The sequence below is a fragment of the Remersonia thermophila genome, chromosome 6 (genome assembly GCF_042764415.1).
Source record: "Remersonia thermophila strain ATCC 22073 chromosome 6, whole genome shotgun sequence".
Lineage (NCBI taxonomy): Eukaryota > Fungi > Ascomycota > Sordariomycetes > Sordariales > Chaetomiaceae > Remersonia > Remersonia thermophila.
Window position 1 is genome coordinate 2,161,608 of NC_092222.1, and position 15,640 is coordinate 2,177,247.

General features: G+C 62.2%; 3 protein-coding genes across 3 annotated transcripts; 1 reads left to right on the forward strand and 2 right to left on the reverse strand.

Moving 5' to 3' along the window:
• Nucleotides 1-1,059: 1,059 nt before the first annotated feature.
• Nucleotides 1,060-5,443, forward strand: VTJ83DRAFT_6770 (uncharacterized protein; the record flags this gene model as incomplete). Its single annotated transcript, XM_071013518.1, has 3 exons — nucleotides 1,060-1,659; nucleotides 1,730-5,137; nucleotides 5,255-5,443. 3 exons carry the CDS (start codon nucleotides 1,060-1,062, stop codon nucleotides 5,441-5,443), a joined length of 4,197 nt encoding a protein of 1,398 aa, XP_070864397.1.
• Nucleotides 5,444-6,634: 1,191 nt separating this feature from the next.
• VTJ83DRAFT_6771 (uncharacterized protein) lies at nucleotides 6,635-7,567 on the reverse strand (the record flags this gene model as incomplete). The annotated part of the gene is made up of 2 exons (XM_071013519.1): nucleotides 6,635-7,369; nucleotides 7,445-7,567. 2 exons carry the CDS (start codon nucleotides 7,565-7,567, stop codon nucleotides 6,635-6,637), a joined length of 858 nt encoding a protein of 285 aa, XP_070864398.1.
• A 3,875-nt stretch (nucleotides 7,568-11,442) lies between these two features.
• On the reverse strand, nucleotides 11,443-14,702 carry VTJ83DRAFT_6772 (uncharacterized protein; the record flags this gene model as incomplete). Its single annotated transcript, XM_071013520.1, has 3 exons — nucleotides 11,443-12,507; nucleotides 12,586-14,348; nucleotides 14,405-14,702. 3 exons carry the CDS (start codon nucleotides 14,700-14,702, stop codon nucleotides 11,443-11,445), a joined length of 3,126 nt encoding a protein of 1,041 aa, XP_070864399.1.
• Between the last annotated feature and the right edge of the window lie 938 nt (nucleotides 14,703-15,640).

A 15,640-nucleotide genomic window follows, 5' to 3' on the forward strand; every position in this document is an offset into this window, starting at 1 on the left:
TACTTGTCGAGCGCTTTTTGGGCATGGGGAACTGGGGCGGAACCGGGGAGAACTGGGGCCTGTTAGGCGACAATGTGGTCCATTTTCACGCCTGACGCGGCGACGACGTGGTATTCCGGCATCTGCGGCCCTCCATCCTCCCTGTTCCTGACAAGATGACGGAGTGGAGACAGCCTTTTTGCTTTGCTTGCTTTTTGCTTGACGTTTGGTTGCTTGTCTCGCTTCCCGAAGTCTGGCGACGGGACCAAAAAAAAATGGAGTTGGTGATGCCCCGGTGGCAGGACGAGAAAAAGCTCAAACACCCTCACCGCCAGGACGGCTTGGCTCGACTCTTGCCGCTTCTGCCATGGCAATGAGGTGCTCGACGGGCCATCGGGAGCGTGCAACGCAAATGCACGATAAACGCATTTGCATTCGGGCAGCGGCCAATGAGAAGCGGGCGTTTGATACATGGGATTACGGATCCTCACCCGAACCGTGGTTTGGGCAGCCCGGGTTATTCTGTTGCGGTTGATCAGGGACGCCGGTAACGAACCGCGTACCATACGGTATGTTACCGGCCTATCAGCCACCCTGGCGCTAGCCTTTTGGGTGCTGCCCGTCAACCTCTTGCGTGGCCCTGAACCTTGGCCTGAAGGTCTAGTTTTGCCGTGACGAAATTAGCAAGAACCTCCCTCGTCCGTAATTCTCAAAACCCATCGCGGGGAGAAGAAAGCAGCCTTTTGCATCCCACAACTCGCCCTTCTCTCCCGCGGTTTTTTTTCTTGCCTTGACCCAACTTCTGTTTTTTTTTTCTCTTTTTTTCCCACGTTCCTTTGCATTGACCGCTCTCTCGATGAGGAGGCGAACAACGGTCGCATAGTGAAAGCCGACGAGCCCAACCCGCGAAACGAGGCTGATTCCCTGTCCGCCGAGCTCCGCTGTTCGCCACAGCCACGTCCGTCCGAGCCAACCTCAGCGAAACCCGCGAACCATCATCAACCTCCACTCCCCCATCCTTCATTGATTGATCGAACGATCGATTCCCGACCGACCATCGCGTCGGCCACCGCCGCAACCATGGCCGACCAGACGCTATGCGATACGGACTTTGACATGTCGGCCTACATCAACGAGTCGCATTTCGCAAACGAGTTTATCGATTCCGACGAGGGGAGCCCGCTCCCGGACCTGTACGGCTCCCAAGCCGCGAGCCCCCATCCTCACCGCCCGCGCAGCGACGACGCCGCCTCGTTTCATGCTGCCCACGACCCTTCCCAGATGGCCGGCTCTCCCTCCGAAGCCCTCGCCTTCGTGAGCGCCAGCTCGCGCTCCAGGGACGCCCCGAGCGCCTCGACCTTCGATTCCTCCGCCTCGTCCAAGCGAACCGACGCCACCTCCCTGACCCAGATGACCGCCCCGGGGGATCCGCCGTCCAAGCTGGGCGTTAACGGGAAGTCGGACTGGACCATCACGCCCGATCACTTCCGGTCGCCGGCCGGCACGGCGTATCAACCGACCGCCGCCGATCAGCCCTTTGAGTTTCTCAGCACGACCACCCCGAGTCAGTCGCAGCTTCACAGCCCGATGGACACGGGCAGCCCCTTCGGCTCGGCCCTCACCTCCCTCTCCCCAGACGCCGCTATGGCGTCGCCTCAGGCCGGCGAAGACGGCTACATCGTAGGTTTCGCTCCAATGTGTGACTCACCGCTTGTCCCTTGCTGACGCATGCCCCCCTCTCCCCGTCCAGCCCTTCACGTTTGAGTCTCCAGGGATACGGATGGATACGAGCACCGCGCCGTCGCTGCCGGGACGCCCGCCGCAGTCCGAACACGCCTTGAACTTCCAGTTCCGTGCCGCCCAAGACGCCCAATCTAGCTCCGCGTCCATGGCGAGGATGATGGGGGCCCTGTTCCCCAATCCGGCCCAGCTTCCCATCGGAGTCTCCTTCTTCTCCAACCCGATGCACGTGGTCCCGCAGCCCCCGATGGAACACCAAGAATACGGGCCCGGCCCGTACAGCCTCGAGGTCAGCGCGACCAACACCAAATCCCGCGTCGAGACCCAAATCACGATCCGCCTCCGGCTACCGCAGCTCCCGACAGGCGTCACCAAGGTGCACCTCCCGAGGCACACCATCAGCAAGCCCAAGTTCTGGTCCAAGCCGCCGCCCCAGCCGTCGCCGGACATGCTGGAGCTGCACGCCATGCTCGTCTGCACGAGCGCCATGCAGGTGCAAAAGTACAGGGCGGCGGCTCTGCGGCGGGCCAAGGAGGCCGCGGGCGTGCGGGATAAGGACGCCAAGGAGACGAAGCCGGACCCCGACAAGGAGGAGGAGAAAGAGGAGGTCAAGACGCAGGAGGGCGGCGAGGTTCGCATCTGCGAGAACTGCATCGGCCGCGAGAGGAAACGGGCCGGCCGCAAGAAGTCGAAGCATCCGCAGGACGAGGAGATGTGGAGGGCGGACGAGGCAAAGAGGGTCATCGTTTTCAACACCCACGAGGTCAAGGAATGGGCCCTCCAGAACCATCCCGACACCGGCTCTCGTCGCTTCTGGCAGGTCGAGGCGCCCATGCGGATCGCCTGCTACTGCCGCCACCATGCCGAGAAGCAGGGGTTCCAGATCATCTTCACCCTCACGGACCACCACGGCAAGTTGATCGCCCAGACCCTGTCCGAGTCGATCATGATCACCGACGACCACAAGACGACGAGCCCCAACCTCATCACCAAGCCCGCCCCGGGCCCGCAGGGCGCCATGCTGACCGCGCGGGACGATATGGCGGCCATGGGCGACTCGAGGCCCGGTCCTCTGCTCGAATCGTCCCCCAGCCCGGATCTGCAGGCCACGCGGCGCAGCTCCACGGACTCCGTCCCTGTTTCGGCCGTGCCGGCCGAGCAGATGCAGCCATCCGGCGTCCCCCCCCTCCTCTCCCGCCCGGCCTCGCCTTCATTCTCGTCGGGGCCCGCGAAACGCCGGAGAGGCAACCACTCGATCACCAAGCTGCCCAGCGATCTGGCCATGACGCCTCTCGACACCTCGTTCATGACTGCGTCCCGCTTGCAGCCGAACGCAGGCCCGAACTCGGCCATGATGACCCCGGCCACCTCGGCCTTCTCGCCGACCCCGCCCCCCGCCTTCTCGGCGCCGACCGAGATGCAGCTGTTCGGCTCCGGCACCGCGACCCCGGACGCAACCAGCCTGTTCGCCAACGGCTCCCAGGCAACGGGCAACGCCCCGATGCTCTCGCCTGGCCCGAGCAGGAACCCCAGCCTTGCGAACCTGGCCATGATGTTCGGCACGCAGCCGGCGGCTCGCCAGAACCCGACCGCCATGCCGGCTCCCACCCCGCGCCCCGTGCCGCCGAACGCCCTGCCGGGTCGGCCGCAGCCGGCCCAGACGCAACGGGCCATCTTCAAGGTGATCCCCGGCGAGGGTCCTGTCGCGGGCGGCATCGAGGTCACGCTCATGGGCCAAGGCTTCGACGCCGGCATGCAGGTCATGTTCGGGGAGAAGCTCGCTCCGGGCACCGCGTACTGGTCGTCCGAGTCCCTGGTCTGCCTGCTGCCCCCGTCCGAGACGGCCGGCATGGTGCCGGTCACCATCAAGGGCATCAACATGGCGCCGCAGTGGTTCCGCTACGTCGACGACAGCGAGCAGCAGCTGCTGCGCACCGCGCTCATGATTCTCGGCAACAAGCTGACGGGCGGGTACGAGGACCCGACCGAGTTCGCCCGCCGTATCATCAAGGAGTCGTCGAGCTGCTACCCGTCGCCGGGCGGCGACATGTCCGGCGTCGATGGGGCCAGCCAGCACCACCACACCTTGGAGCACAACCTCCTCAAGCTGATGGAGCTCATTGATCTCAGCAACAGCACGCGGAAGCCGCGGTTGAATCTCCGGAGGAGAGCAACCGGCCAGACCATGCTTCACCTCGCCTGCAAGATGGGCCTCCACCGCTTCGTTGCCGGCCTGCTCGCGCGCGGCGCCAACCCCGACCCGCGCGACAACGGCGGCTACACGGCCCTGCACATGGCTGCCATGAGCAACCACGGCGAAATCGTCCGCCTGCTGCTGTCCCACGGTGCGGATCCTACCCTGCGGACCCTCGCCGGCCTTACGGCCGCCGACGTGGCCAAGTCGAAGGAGGTGGTGCGCATTCTCCAGCGCGGCGAACAGCGCCGGCGGTCGCAGAGCCGCAGCAGCAGCTCGCTGCACAGCCGCGTCAACAGCTCTACGAGCCTCAGGTCGCTCCGCGCGTCAATGGCGCTCTCCCCAGTGGCTGTTGCCGACTCGTCCAGCGAAGAGTCCGAGGCGGAGGAAGACGTCTCCGAGGAAGAGTACACCGAGGCCTACTCGTCCGACGATCCGCGCGAATCGGTCGACATCCCAGAGCCGCTCGAGCTTCGCGCCCGCTCCCGCAGAAGCACCGCCAACACCCCAGCGCGGATGCAGAGCCCTGTCCGGCCCAGGCGTCGCGGCACCGATGCCACCGGCGCTCTCATGGCTGCCATCAAGGAGCAGGTCGCCGCTCAGTTCCAGCAGTTCCAGCAGCGCATGGGCCCCCACCTGCAGTACCTGCCGCAGCTTCCTCAGCTCCCGCAGCTGCCGCAGCTGCCGCAGTTTGCTCAGTTTGCGAACCAGCTCCCCAACTTCCCGCAGATGCCCAACATGCCGCCGCTGCCCGAGAACGCCGTGCTGCAGCGGCTGGCGACCATGATCGGCGGCGCTGCCCGCCCGGGAGCTGCCGATGGCGACGAGGGGGATCTCAACCACCTGTCCCCCTTCTCGAGCAAGGCTGCGGTGAGCACTCCGCCGCCGGCGTACGACGAACTGTTCCCTCAGCAACAGCGGCGGCAAAACGACCTGGACGCCAAGCGGGCCTCCGCCGCGCAAGCGGCCGCCGAGGCTGTGGCGGATGCGAAGTGCGCCGCCCTGTTCGATCATCACACGGCCGAGACGAGCACCAGAGCAGCCGCGGCTGCTGCCATGGTGGCCGCGGAGGACGACGACTACTCGGAAGGCCAGGAGATCCCTGCCCTGCTCGAGATCGGCCGCAAGGACGCCATCACCCAGGAGCAGCAGGCCACGTTGAGGAGGGCGCACGCGCAGAACCTCAAGAGGTTGAGCTGGGATCGGAATCTTTTCTTCATTTGGGTACGTTCCCCCGTGTTTTCTTTTTCCTTTTCTTTTTTCTTTGCCTTATCATCTCGGTTGCTGCTGTATCGTCTGCTTGTTGTGGAGCGCGTGGCTGACGAACTTTTTTTCTTTTAGATTCCGCTGCTCGTCCTCATGGTTGGCGTCTTCTTCTACCATGGTCTTGGCATGCTCGGCTTCGGCGGCGTGCCGGCTCCGCGCGCCCCCCTTATGCCGAAGGTGCAGCAGATGCAGGTCCCGCTTGCGGCTCCTGCTCCAGCCGTCAATGTTCCTGTCCCTGAGGGGGCTGCCCCCGTGGGGGTATGATGATGATGTTGTTGTTGCGGGACTGACAGGATTGCGTTGCTTGCTTGTTTGTTTGCTTGTTTTGCTTGCTTCTATGTGAAGTGTGTTTAATAGTATAGGCGATGGGAGGCGAGGCACAGGGAATTATTCTCTCTTTTATTTTTTTCTATTATGTGTTCTGTTCTTGGCTGCGTGTATGGGGTTGGACGACGAATGTCGGCAGGGAGGCATTGTGTTTGGGATCTGTTGTCTGGTGCGGTGGGGAGCGGATGGAATGGGGCCTATTTATGCGAGGTGACGATGGGATATACACGGCGGTGCAGTGGGCTGTTGTTGTTACTATCTTTTGGCTCTCTTGATCGAAGTTCATGCCTCCTTTATGGATTTCTTTTCCCCAGTAACAGCTCGGGTGCTGTTGTTCTTCACTCGAACCATCGATTCCAAACCGAGTATTCCATTGGGGGGGAGGAGAGTCGTTAAGGCACCCCGACGCTTACACTCCCAAGATAGAATGATGAAGGACGGGTAACGGTCGATGGGAGTGAGGGAGGAACTCTTGTACGGATACAACGGACCGCCAAGCATGGTTTTTAAGGTTGGTAACGTCGTGTGTCTTTTTTCTGCACGGTAGTCCCAACTCCACCATAGTCGCATCTTGGTGTTGACGGCCTCTTTGGTGTCACACCACTAGGTACCCAGGCAGATTGTCAAGAATCAAATCAGGGAGGTCAGGTGCCAAGGATGGACATGTTTTCTCATTATTCTTCATCTGCCTTGCTGTGCTGACGAGATTAGACATTATCTGTCCATCCATCCATCCATCACCATACCTCACTTTCTCCAGCGTTGCTACACCAGCCCGGCCGTTCCATTATGATGCTCCATCCCGTTCATCCCTTCGTGTCTATCCAAACGAGCGTGGGGGGTATCTTTGAGGGTTTCAATGCAAGGCAGAAAAAAAAAAGCAAAAAGCAAAAAAAGCACAGAGTGAGCAGCGGGTGTCATCGGAAGAGCGCGGCTTCGCCAGCACCCATCCATTCGTTGGAGTCGCTTTGCCCTGTCGTATCTCGTGAGAGGTTCGTTACTTCGTCCGATGGGGGTTGGTTGTCGATGATTTGCCTGGAGCCTTTGTCCCTGCCCATCCGCGTCGCCGCGAACCCGGGAGGAGGCGGGGAGCCAAGCATCGCCACAGGGAAAGCCGACAAGAGCTCCTTAGGCAGCCGCCGCGGCCGGCGCCGGGGCGTCCTTCTCCGGGAACGTGCCCGGCTGGTGGGCAACCCGGCCGTACTGGGTGAAGGCGATGTTGAGGCGGCCGTAGTCCCAGCGGCGCGCAAAAAAGGCCACCAAGGCGACGCCCGTGCCGACGGTGAGCAGCACGTCGAGGACGCCGAACCAGATGAAGCCGGGCGTCACGCCCAGGTAGTTGCCGCCGTCCGTCAGGCCCCAGGCCAGCGGGTACTGGATCCACAGCAGGGCGACCCAGCCGGCGAGGGCCGCGTAGTCGCCCTTGGCGACGCCGACGCGGGCGGCGCTCGCGAGGCCGTCCCGGAGCGTGCCGGCGAGCAGGAAGAGCAGCGCGAGGGTGCCAAAGGCGAAGAAGCCCCACTTGAAGTTGGTCTCGGTCGCCGCGGCGGTGTCGTAGCTCGCGACCCAGATCCAGCTCAGCGCGACGTGGAAGAGGATGGTGGCCCAGCTGACGCCCGAGAGCACGCCGAGGGCGAGGACGACGGCGCCGAACTCGACCGCCCAGAAGTAGTACTTGGGCCAAAAGATCTGGCGCAGCGCGCCCGAGCGGTCCAGCTCGTGAGCCTGGGTGACCAGGATCCAGCCGAGGTTGCTGGCTTGGGCGTAGTAGGTGATGAGACCGGCGAAGCTGGCGATGAGGAAGAGGTAGTGGAAGAAGCGCTCGCCGCCGCGGGGCTTGAGTTGGAGGACGAAGAAGGCCAGCTGAGGGGGGTTGACGTGTTAGCCTCTTTGGGGCGGAGGGTTTCATGAAGGGAGATGCGGATGGTAGGGACGTACGGTAGCAACGCCAAAGATGCTGGTCACGGTGAACAGCCAGTTGGAGCCATTTGTGGACAGCTGCTGGTGACCCGCGGGCGGGTGATGCTCGAGGACGTCGTTGCGGGCCAGGATGGCTACCATGGTGGATTAGGTGGCGTTGAGAGACGGCTGTCCCTTTTTGTGTGTGTGGTGTGATGGAGAGATCAATGAGACGAGAGAGGAGTATGAGGATGGATCAGGCGGGGTAGGCAAGATGGTTGGAGGTGCGAGGGAGCGTTCTGATCCCAGGGCGCGGCTGAGGCTATATATGCTTCTCCGGTCCTTGGGGGGGGGGGGGGGGGGGGGGGGGGGATTGGAAGACGTCTCTGATGTGAACAGGCCAAGCTATGGCCAGCTATGGTGAGCTATGGTCAGCCTCTGACGTCGTCCAAGATCCTCGTTGATGCAACCATCCTCGACTAGCGCGTACAATCATACCTTAGAGGCTAGGGAGGGGTGCGGTGCGGTGCTGTGGCGCATCGGGGCCCGCAGGAAGCCGTAGGTGAAGGTGGCTAGCACGCCGAGCTCTCTCATTCATCGCCGGCTGTCGGTTGGGAGCGCGCAGCGAAGCATCTGGAACTTGGAGGGGGCCGGGGTCTGGTTCGCTCCATGGCTTCCCTCCCAGCCAGAGATGGGCATCATGGACACGACACGACATGGCACGGCACAAGGCTGTAGCGAATGGCAGGGCGTGGTCTGTCACGGCACATCGACATAGCAGCGAAGCAGCAGCAGGGCAGCCCGGATGGCACGGATGGCGGGCATGCACGATGCCGACATCCTCTGACATCACCTCGCCGTCCCAAGTTGCTCTCCCCAGCGGAGGCGGCGGCGGCAGTGGCAGCGGCAGCAGCAGCAGCAGCAGCAGAAACGGGATAGGGAAGCGCTTCCGCTCTCCCCAGATCCCGTGAACATGTGGCCATGTGCTCGCCGTTCGTGCCCCAGCCCTCTTGCAAGCGTCCTACGGGACGCCTTGTCATCCTCGATGTCTCATTACAAATTACAACGCCCAACATAGCTTAGCTAACAACATCGACAAGCCAGGAAGCCAGGGACCAGGCATCTACATAGCAGGCAAAAGCATCGATTGGAACCCCTCCCCGCCCTCCCCCTGCGAGCGCGTCTGCGGTGGTGCGGTCTGCCTGCTCCTCCCCATGGCTGCCGTCTCGAGCCCCTTCTGCACATTACAAGCCATGATTAGCACACACAAACCTAGCCATTGGATGTCAGCTGGGTCGGGTGCGTCGCCCGGGAGGCCGATGGCGGGGTTTCGACTTGTGTCGAATCGCTCGCGGGCCGATGCTTGGCGCCGGCCGCCTCGATGCGAGCAAGCGAGCCGGGGCATATTGGACCACATGATGCTCGCCTTACCGGACAGGCATGACATGGAATTGACAAGAAAGAGGGGCACGGATCGGCCGGATCTTGAATGGGATGCTATTGGTGCGTAGTGGCGTCGGCGGCGTCGGCGGCGTCGGCGGCGTCGGGGTTGTGGTGTAGGGGAGAGATGGCCATGACAGCGTTGACCAGTGGCGCCGCGTCAAGGCTCCTCGTCGTTGTTGGAGGGTTGCAGCCAGCTCGGCGAAACAAGGGCATCGATTGCTCATGGCCGACGGCGTTGTGTATGTGCTGTGTAGCCCAAGCCGTTTTCTCACTGGCTTTGACAACGCCACCGATTGACGAGCAGGGTCCTCCATACAGGCCACGAGCTCCACACATGGTCAACCACGAGTCGCGAACCGCAGTTTTTGACGTTTGCGGGCTCCTCTGCATCACCGGGCGCCCGTCCCCATCACTGCAAGGCGTGCCCTCGTCGGCCAATTCAACGGCGGGCCCTTGGCGATGAAGTGCATACCGGGCCTGTAGCGCAGCCCTGGCAGCGTAGCAACGGGCGTGTCACGGCGGCATGGCCCATCTAGCCCAGCCAAGCCGATGCTTAGCAAGGCAAAAATGGGCGGCCCGAGCATCGCTACTGCGTAAATGCCGGCACTCGCTGGCTCGTGCGTAGCATGGCTTCAGCCCCGGCGCGCGAGACTTGGAACACAAGAAACACGAACCATCCAATGGCGATGGACCATGCGTTGCCGCTCCAGGCCTGGGAATGGTCAGCGGCGCCGGCGTGTTGGGCGTCACACCACCTCTGGCCGTTCCCCAGGATTAAGGAGGCTGGTTGGTCTCCTGAAGGCCGACCAGACGCCGATCGCACCCAGCTGAAGTGCAAGGCAAGCCAAGTTCTCCGCGCTGGGAGGCAGAGATCGGGAACCTAGAAGATTTGTTGTGGTCGAGTTTGACAAAAAGAGAAAGACAGGATCATCCACCAAGAGGACGTGTGCTATAATGTGTATTACTGTGTACTCAGGCACTAAAGACAAGAGAACAAAGGTAAGCTTCCATGCCATTGGCCGGTCCAGACCTTGCCCCGCCCCGAATGCCGGGCGGGGCTTTGAGGTCGGAGCTCGGGGGTGGGGCCGTGCATCTTGCGCTGGACCCGACCCCAACCCTCGCCCGAGCTTCTGCGGCAAACCTGATTTCCACCGTTCATGTTATGCATGGATCCCGCCCCTCTGGCAGCCATGGATGGCGGTTCTCAAGCACAGTCAGACACAACCCACAACCGCCCGGCCCTGCATTCGCCGTCGGATGAAGCGGAAAGACCTTCGCAGGGCGGTTCGTGTCGGATCGAAGGACTTGGACCTGCTGCGCACATCGCCAAGCCTGGCTGGCCATGCCCATTTCGTCACCCTATCCCCCTCCAGCTCGCTCCCCAACGTTCCAAGGGTCACCTAGTCTGGCCTTTCTTTCCTTCACCTTCTTCCGTTGAAGAATCCCAAGAGACTCTACGCCAGAGCGGCGGAAAGATGGGGACTTGACGCAGCCGTATCCGGCCTAGCGCCAAGTACCATGTGCCGTCCAGGTGTGGCACAGATTCGACGATCATCCCACCACCCGAGGAGAAACATCAAAACACGCTATTAGGGCATGCGCCAGAACCAAAAGAGCCCATCCGACCTAGAACCAGACTCGAGGCTCCTAGCTTAGTTGTGCACACCCCGTACGTAGCGTCTCGCATGTATCCCCCAACCCAGACAGACCGGACCTCGTGACTTGCGCTGCGGCCCTCAGACCAGCCATGCGGCGTCCAACTGCCAACCCATCCATCCATCCATCCATCCATCTATCCATCTATCCCCTTCACTCTTTGGTTTCACAAACACACACGGACCCCCCTCGAAGCCCGCGTCTACCCGCCTCCTCCTACACCCCCATCTCAGCCCGCTACCGGCGTGGCGAGTCCGCAGGGCCAGGTCAGGTGTGGTGTTTTCTCTGACCTTTTCCAGCCTCCTTGTTCCATGCCCCCCCTCGGGACCACGCCAATTCCAACTCCCTCGCTCTCCTCCCCTCTCCTCCCCTCTCTTCACCTCTTCTCGACCTCTATCCAGCACTCGGTACTACGACGGACCATACCCTCGCAGCGGAAAGACAGGGCGGGATGCGATGGACGGATGGGGGAGGGAGAAACGTAGCACGTCGTCCTCTGTTGTGTCTTGTCCGCGTCCTGTCCGTGTTCTGTTCGTCCGTCGCCAGGGCAGCTTCCCCCAGCAAACCCTTCGTGAAAAGCAACTAGGTAGGTGATGAAAAAAAAAAAAAAAAAGCACAGCGATTCCTATCCCATCTTCTCTCAGGTTTGAAACCCATTGCTTTGGCTGTATTATCCATGAATCATGTGCTGCGTCGCGCTGGCTGCCTACAAACGTGACAAAAACAGCCTCCGCGGTGATCGTAAACCATCCGTCCTTTCCAAAATAAAAAAAATAAAAAATAAAAAAAAAATAAACATCATGTACACCATCCCATGTCTCATAACGATACGTCCGTCACCCAACCTCCAGGCATCCGCCTGCCCTTATCCATCCATCCATCCATCCAACCCATCACGCACACTCCCACCTTCGCCACCTCTTCCTAGGCGACGTGCACTACCACTGAGCGTCCTTCAACATGGGCTTCTTCATCTGGTCGATGGCCGCCCTCGCCCTCTCTCGAACCCCGAGGTCCGCATCCCCCTGCTCCATCCCCTCGAGCTTGGCCAGGAACCCCAGCCTCTTGAGCTCGCTCGCCCGCTGCGCGCACGGCTGCGTGTCGCCGTTGTCCTCGACCCAGGTGAGGTTCGTAAACAGCTGGCACAGGGCTCGGCGCACCCCGGGGTCCTTGCTGCCCAGGTGGGCGCCGAGCAGCTTGAGCAGGTCGGTCTGGGCCACCACCAGCTGCCGGTGCCGAGGCACGCTGGCGGCGATGTGCACGAGGATGTAGGTGAGGCTTTCGACGATGCGGGCCTGCGGGTAGAGGACGAGCGTTGTGCTGCTGGCGTTGCCGTTGTTGGCGTCGCGGCCGCGGGCGGACCCCGACGCGGTGGACCGTCGGCCAAAGGCGTTCACGACCCGGACCTTGAGCTTGTCGGCGAGGATGGCAAAGAGCCTGTCCTGCCCAATCTCGGTGAACAGGTAGTCGACCATGTCGTGGAGCTCGCTGGGGGAAGGGGGCTGGCCGTGGGAGGGGAGGAGGAGGAAGTTGCGGATGAAGCCGAGCCCCTGTTCCTGGATGGCGAGGCTGTCGTTGCGCGCCCGCCGTGCCGGGTTGACCTCGGCGTCGCGCAGCGTTGCCAGTTTGGCCGACGCCAGCTGCAGCCGTGGGGATACCACGCCGCCGGGGCCCGCGATGCCGAGGCCCGGCCACGTCCAGTCGCGTTGCCAGTCGTTGTCGCCATCGTAAGCCCCCTCCGACTCCATGTCCTCGTCCTCGTCCGCGTCTGTGCATCGGCGCTCCGCGCGCGCCCGCGCCCGTGCTTCCTCCTCCAACCTATCGTCGCTGATGAGCTGCACCAGCCATCCCGGTTCGAGCTCTTCCAGGCATTTCTTGCGGTGGTGGTTGTCGAGATCCGCCACCAGGTGCTTGAGCGCCCACAGCGCGTTGAGCCGTAGTCCTGGGTTGAGCGAGTGAGCGTGCTCGCAGAGCGTCTGGATGATGCCAGCATCCACCAGGGTCTATCGATGAGCAACCGGTTAGCCATTATCCCAAGGGCTGTGAACATCAAACGCTTCGCCGTCGAGGAACGATCTCACCTTTGCCATGGGGCTCACGTTGCTGACCAGATTGATAACCGCGCTAGAAGCGGCAACCTGGACGTCGGGGTCGGGGTGCTTAAGAAGCTGATAGACGGGCATGGCGAAGCCGTGATCCTGCAAGGTTGTCCGCACGATGCTCGGCCCGCGGGCGAGCGTCCGTGTCGCGTGGCAGGCTGCAATGATCACGGATGTGGGATTTAACCCGTAGGGCGGTTGGTCCTTGTCAGCCCCGGCCCCTTTCTCGGTCGCCGGCGTATCCTTGGAGCTCTTGGGCCTGCCCGGGCAGGGCGCCAAGGACTCCACGACGTACGCCGCAACGTCGGCCTCGACCAAGGCGTCGCGGTAGGCGTGGTTGAGCGTTGCCATGGCCGCCACGAGCTTCAGAGCGCTCTCGCGCATCTGAATCTTGTGGGAATATGCCGGAACCCGGCCCGGCAGGCCAAGCTGGCGCGAGGCCGGCAGTTCCTTGATCTCGCCGTTGCTGCGCTCTGGGTTGGCCGACCATAGCTTCGGAGGAAGCTGTACGGGGTGAGGAGCATACGAATCTTTCAGCAACTTGGCCGCCAGCTTGATCACGCCGCACTCGGCGGCCGCTTTCTGGAGCGTCCCGTTCTCGCCGACAAACCGAGCCAGCACCTCCGGGGCCTGTTCCATGATGGTCCAGCGCAGAGCCGTCTCCGGATCGACGGTGGCTGCGCGCTGGACGGGCGCAGGAACCTCCTTGTCGTTCTCGCTCAGCAATCGACAGAGAACCGGGACGACCAACAGGGCCAGATACTGGTCACGGTCCGGGCTTGTGAACCCGGCTTTGAAAAGAGATGCCAAGAGAGACGCGGCCATCACCCGCTCCAGGTCGTCGGTCGTGCGGATGAGGTGAATCAGCCATGGAATCAAAGGGCTCTCTGGCTCCTCCGAATCCTCCTCGTCGTCGGCCTCCCCGCGGCTCTGCTCCACGCCGGTGAAGCGGAACGAGGACAGGCTGCTGTTTGCCGCGAGGGCCTCGCGCGACGGTGAGGTTACAAGCGGGGGGAATTCCCCCGGCCGGGGCTTTGGCGGGGGAAGAGGAATGGCCGGCAGGAGGAAGTCCACGGCCCCCGGCCCTCTGGGACGGATGGGACGCAAGCCGTGCATCTCGAGCGCGATCCAGGCGGCCCTTGTCTCGGGAGCCGGAGGCGTGAACTCGGCCCAGGGAAAGACGGCGAGGATGGAGGGTGATTGCAACAGCAGGTAGGAGCGGTACCGCGAATGGACAATGATGGAGGACAGGGCGCCGAGGACGGACGCCAGGTCGGCTCCTGGGGGCGCGGGACGTGGTATGAAATCGACGAGCCCGTCTGCCCTTCCTAGCGCCTCGGCGCCTGGGATGACCTCTCCCCTCGCTACGGCGAAGCTCGCCAGGAGGGTGGCGAGCGCATCCAGGACCCCTGACTCGGCCAGCGCGTTTTGGTCCTTTGTGGTCTTGCATAGCCTGGTGATTAAACCCGTCACGAGACGCTTTTGCTCTTGGATCCCCAAATCCGGCGAGTCTTGGGAGAGGATTGCGCGGAGCGCCTCGAGGGAGCGAGCGGAGAACAGCACGTCTGCAAGATGGCTCGTCGTCTTTTCGGCGTCCTGGGCAACCCGGGCGGATGCCGTCATGCTGCTCAGCAGGCGCAGGGCGGCCAGCACCACCTGGGGAGGGTTATCGTTGGGGGATGTGGCCGGCAGGATGGCCGGAATCACGTCGGCTGCCTGGAGCGGCGCGAGGAACGCGGAGCCTCCTGTTTCGCTTTTCGTTAGACTGGCACTCATGGGGCGGAGACGGCGCAGCGCTCACCATTGGCAAAGCCGGCGAGCAGCTGCAGAGCGAGCAGCCGCACGACCTCGTCTTCGGCCAGGACAGGTCGCTGTCCTGCATGGCTTGGCTCCTTGCCGCTCGATCGTTTGGGGGACCGGGTGCTGCTCTGCAATATCTCGACAAGCACATCAAGGATGCCGTGCTGGACATATTCTTCTTTCCGTTGGACGTGGCCGATAATCTCATCCCTCAGGGCGCGGAGCGCAACGGCTTGTTCCGAGCAGGTTCCTGCGGCTTGGATCTGCGCGAGGCATGGTGGGCTTGGAAGTCTAGCCATGGCGCCGCTCGCCTTGGTGGCGGCAGATGACTGGCTGGGAAATGATGTCGGGTCAGGATCGCGCAGTCGAGTCTCGCAACCAGGTCCTCGAGAGAGAGGCTCGGATTCGGAAGGGCGAATGGCGAATGCTGGGATCCCGATGTCTGTTTGAGCCGATGGAATGCAGTGGATACTCCTGGTCGTGTTGAACAAGGCCGAAGGGTAGCGATGTATGGCAGGGCCGTAGAGCACAGGAGCTTCGGGGGATGGCGGATGAAGAAAAAAAAAAAAAAAGTCGGGCTGCCGGCCAGGTGATGGTGGGTTGGTGTGGACGATGTTGATGCGGATGGTGTCGTGCTTGGCGGTACGGACCGTGGCCGAGCAGGGGGAATCATCTCGGCGCAAGCCCCACTTTTCGAGAGCTGACGTAATTACGCCTCCATAATGACGAGGATACCGCCTGTACTTACACGTACATTACCCTCCCCTCATCGTCCAACTCGGACGGCCTTCGCGTGGGGAGATATGCTTGGAAGCTTGGCCAAGGAGGGCGGTACTTGGGAGCAATTCTTATTTTCCCCTTTTTATCGTTGAGACTTTTCCCGAGGTTTGGGGATGCGCCGCACTACCTTGTGCGCTGGCATTCGATGCTGTGAGGTGGTCACTTACACAGGCCGTCCAAGCACAGCAATCACCTCGGACGAGATAACGTGCCGTGCAGGGACTTTTTCGTACTATATCATGACCTGGTACCTACACAACAAACATCTCCTACGGGCCGGGTCCCGCCGGCTCTCTTACGCCGTAGAGGTTCGAAACTGGGACTTTGTTGTTGGACATGAGCCAGCCGGGCAATATGACAGTCCCAGGTCGCAACTCTGGGTCTCCCTGAGCGGCACCACCTCTTGAGGTCTGAGGGGCCTGGACCCTGACACAGGGTAATACCCCCGAGAATCCTG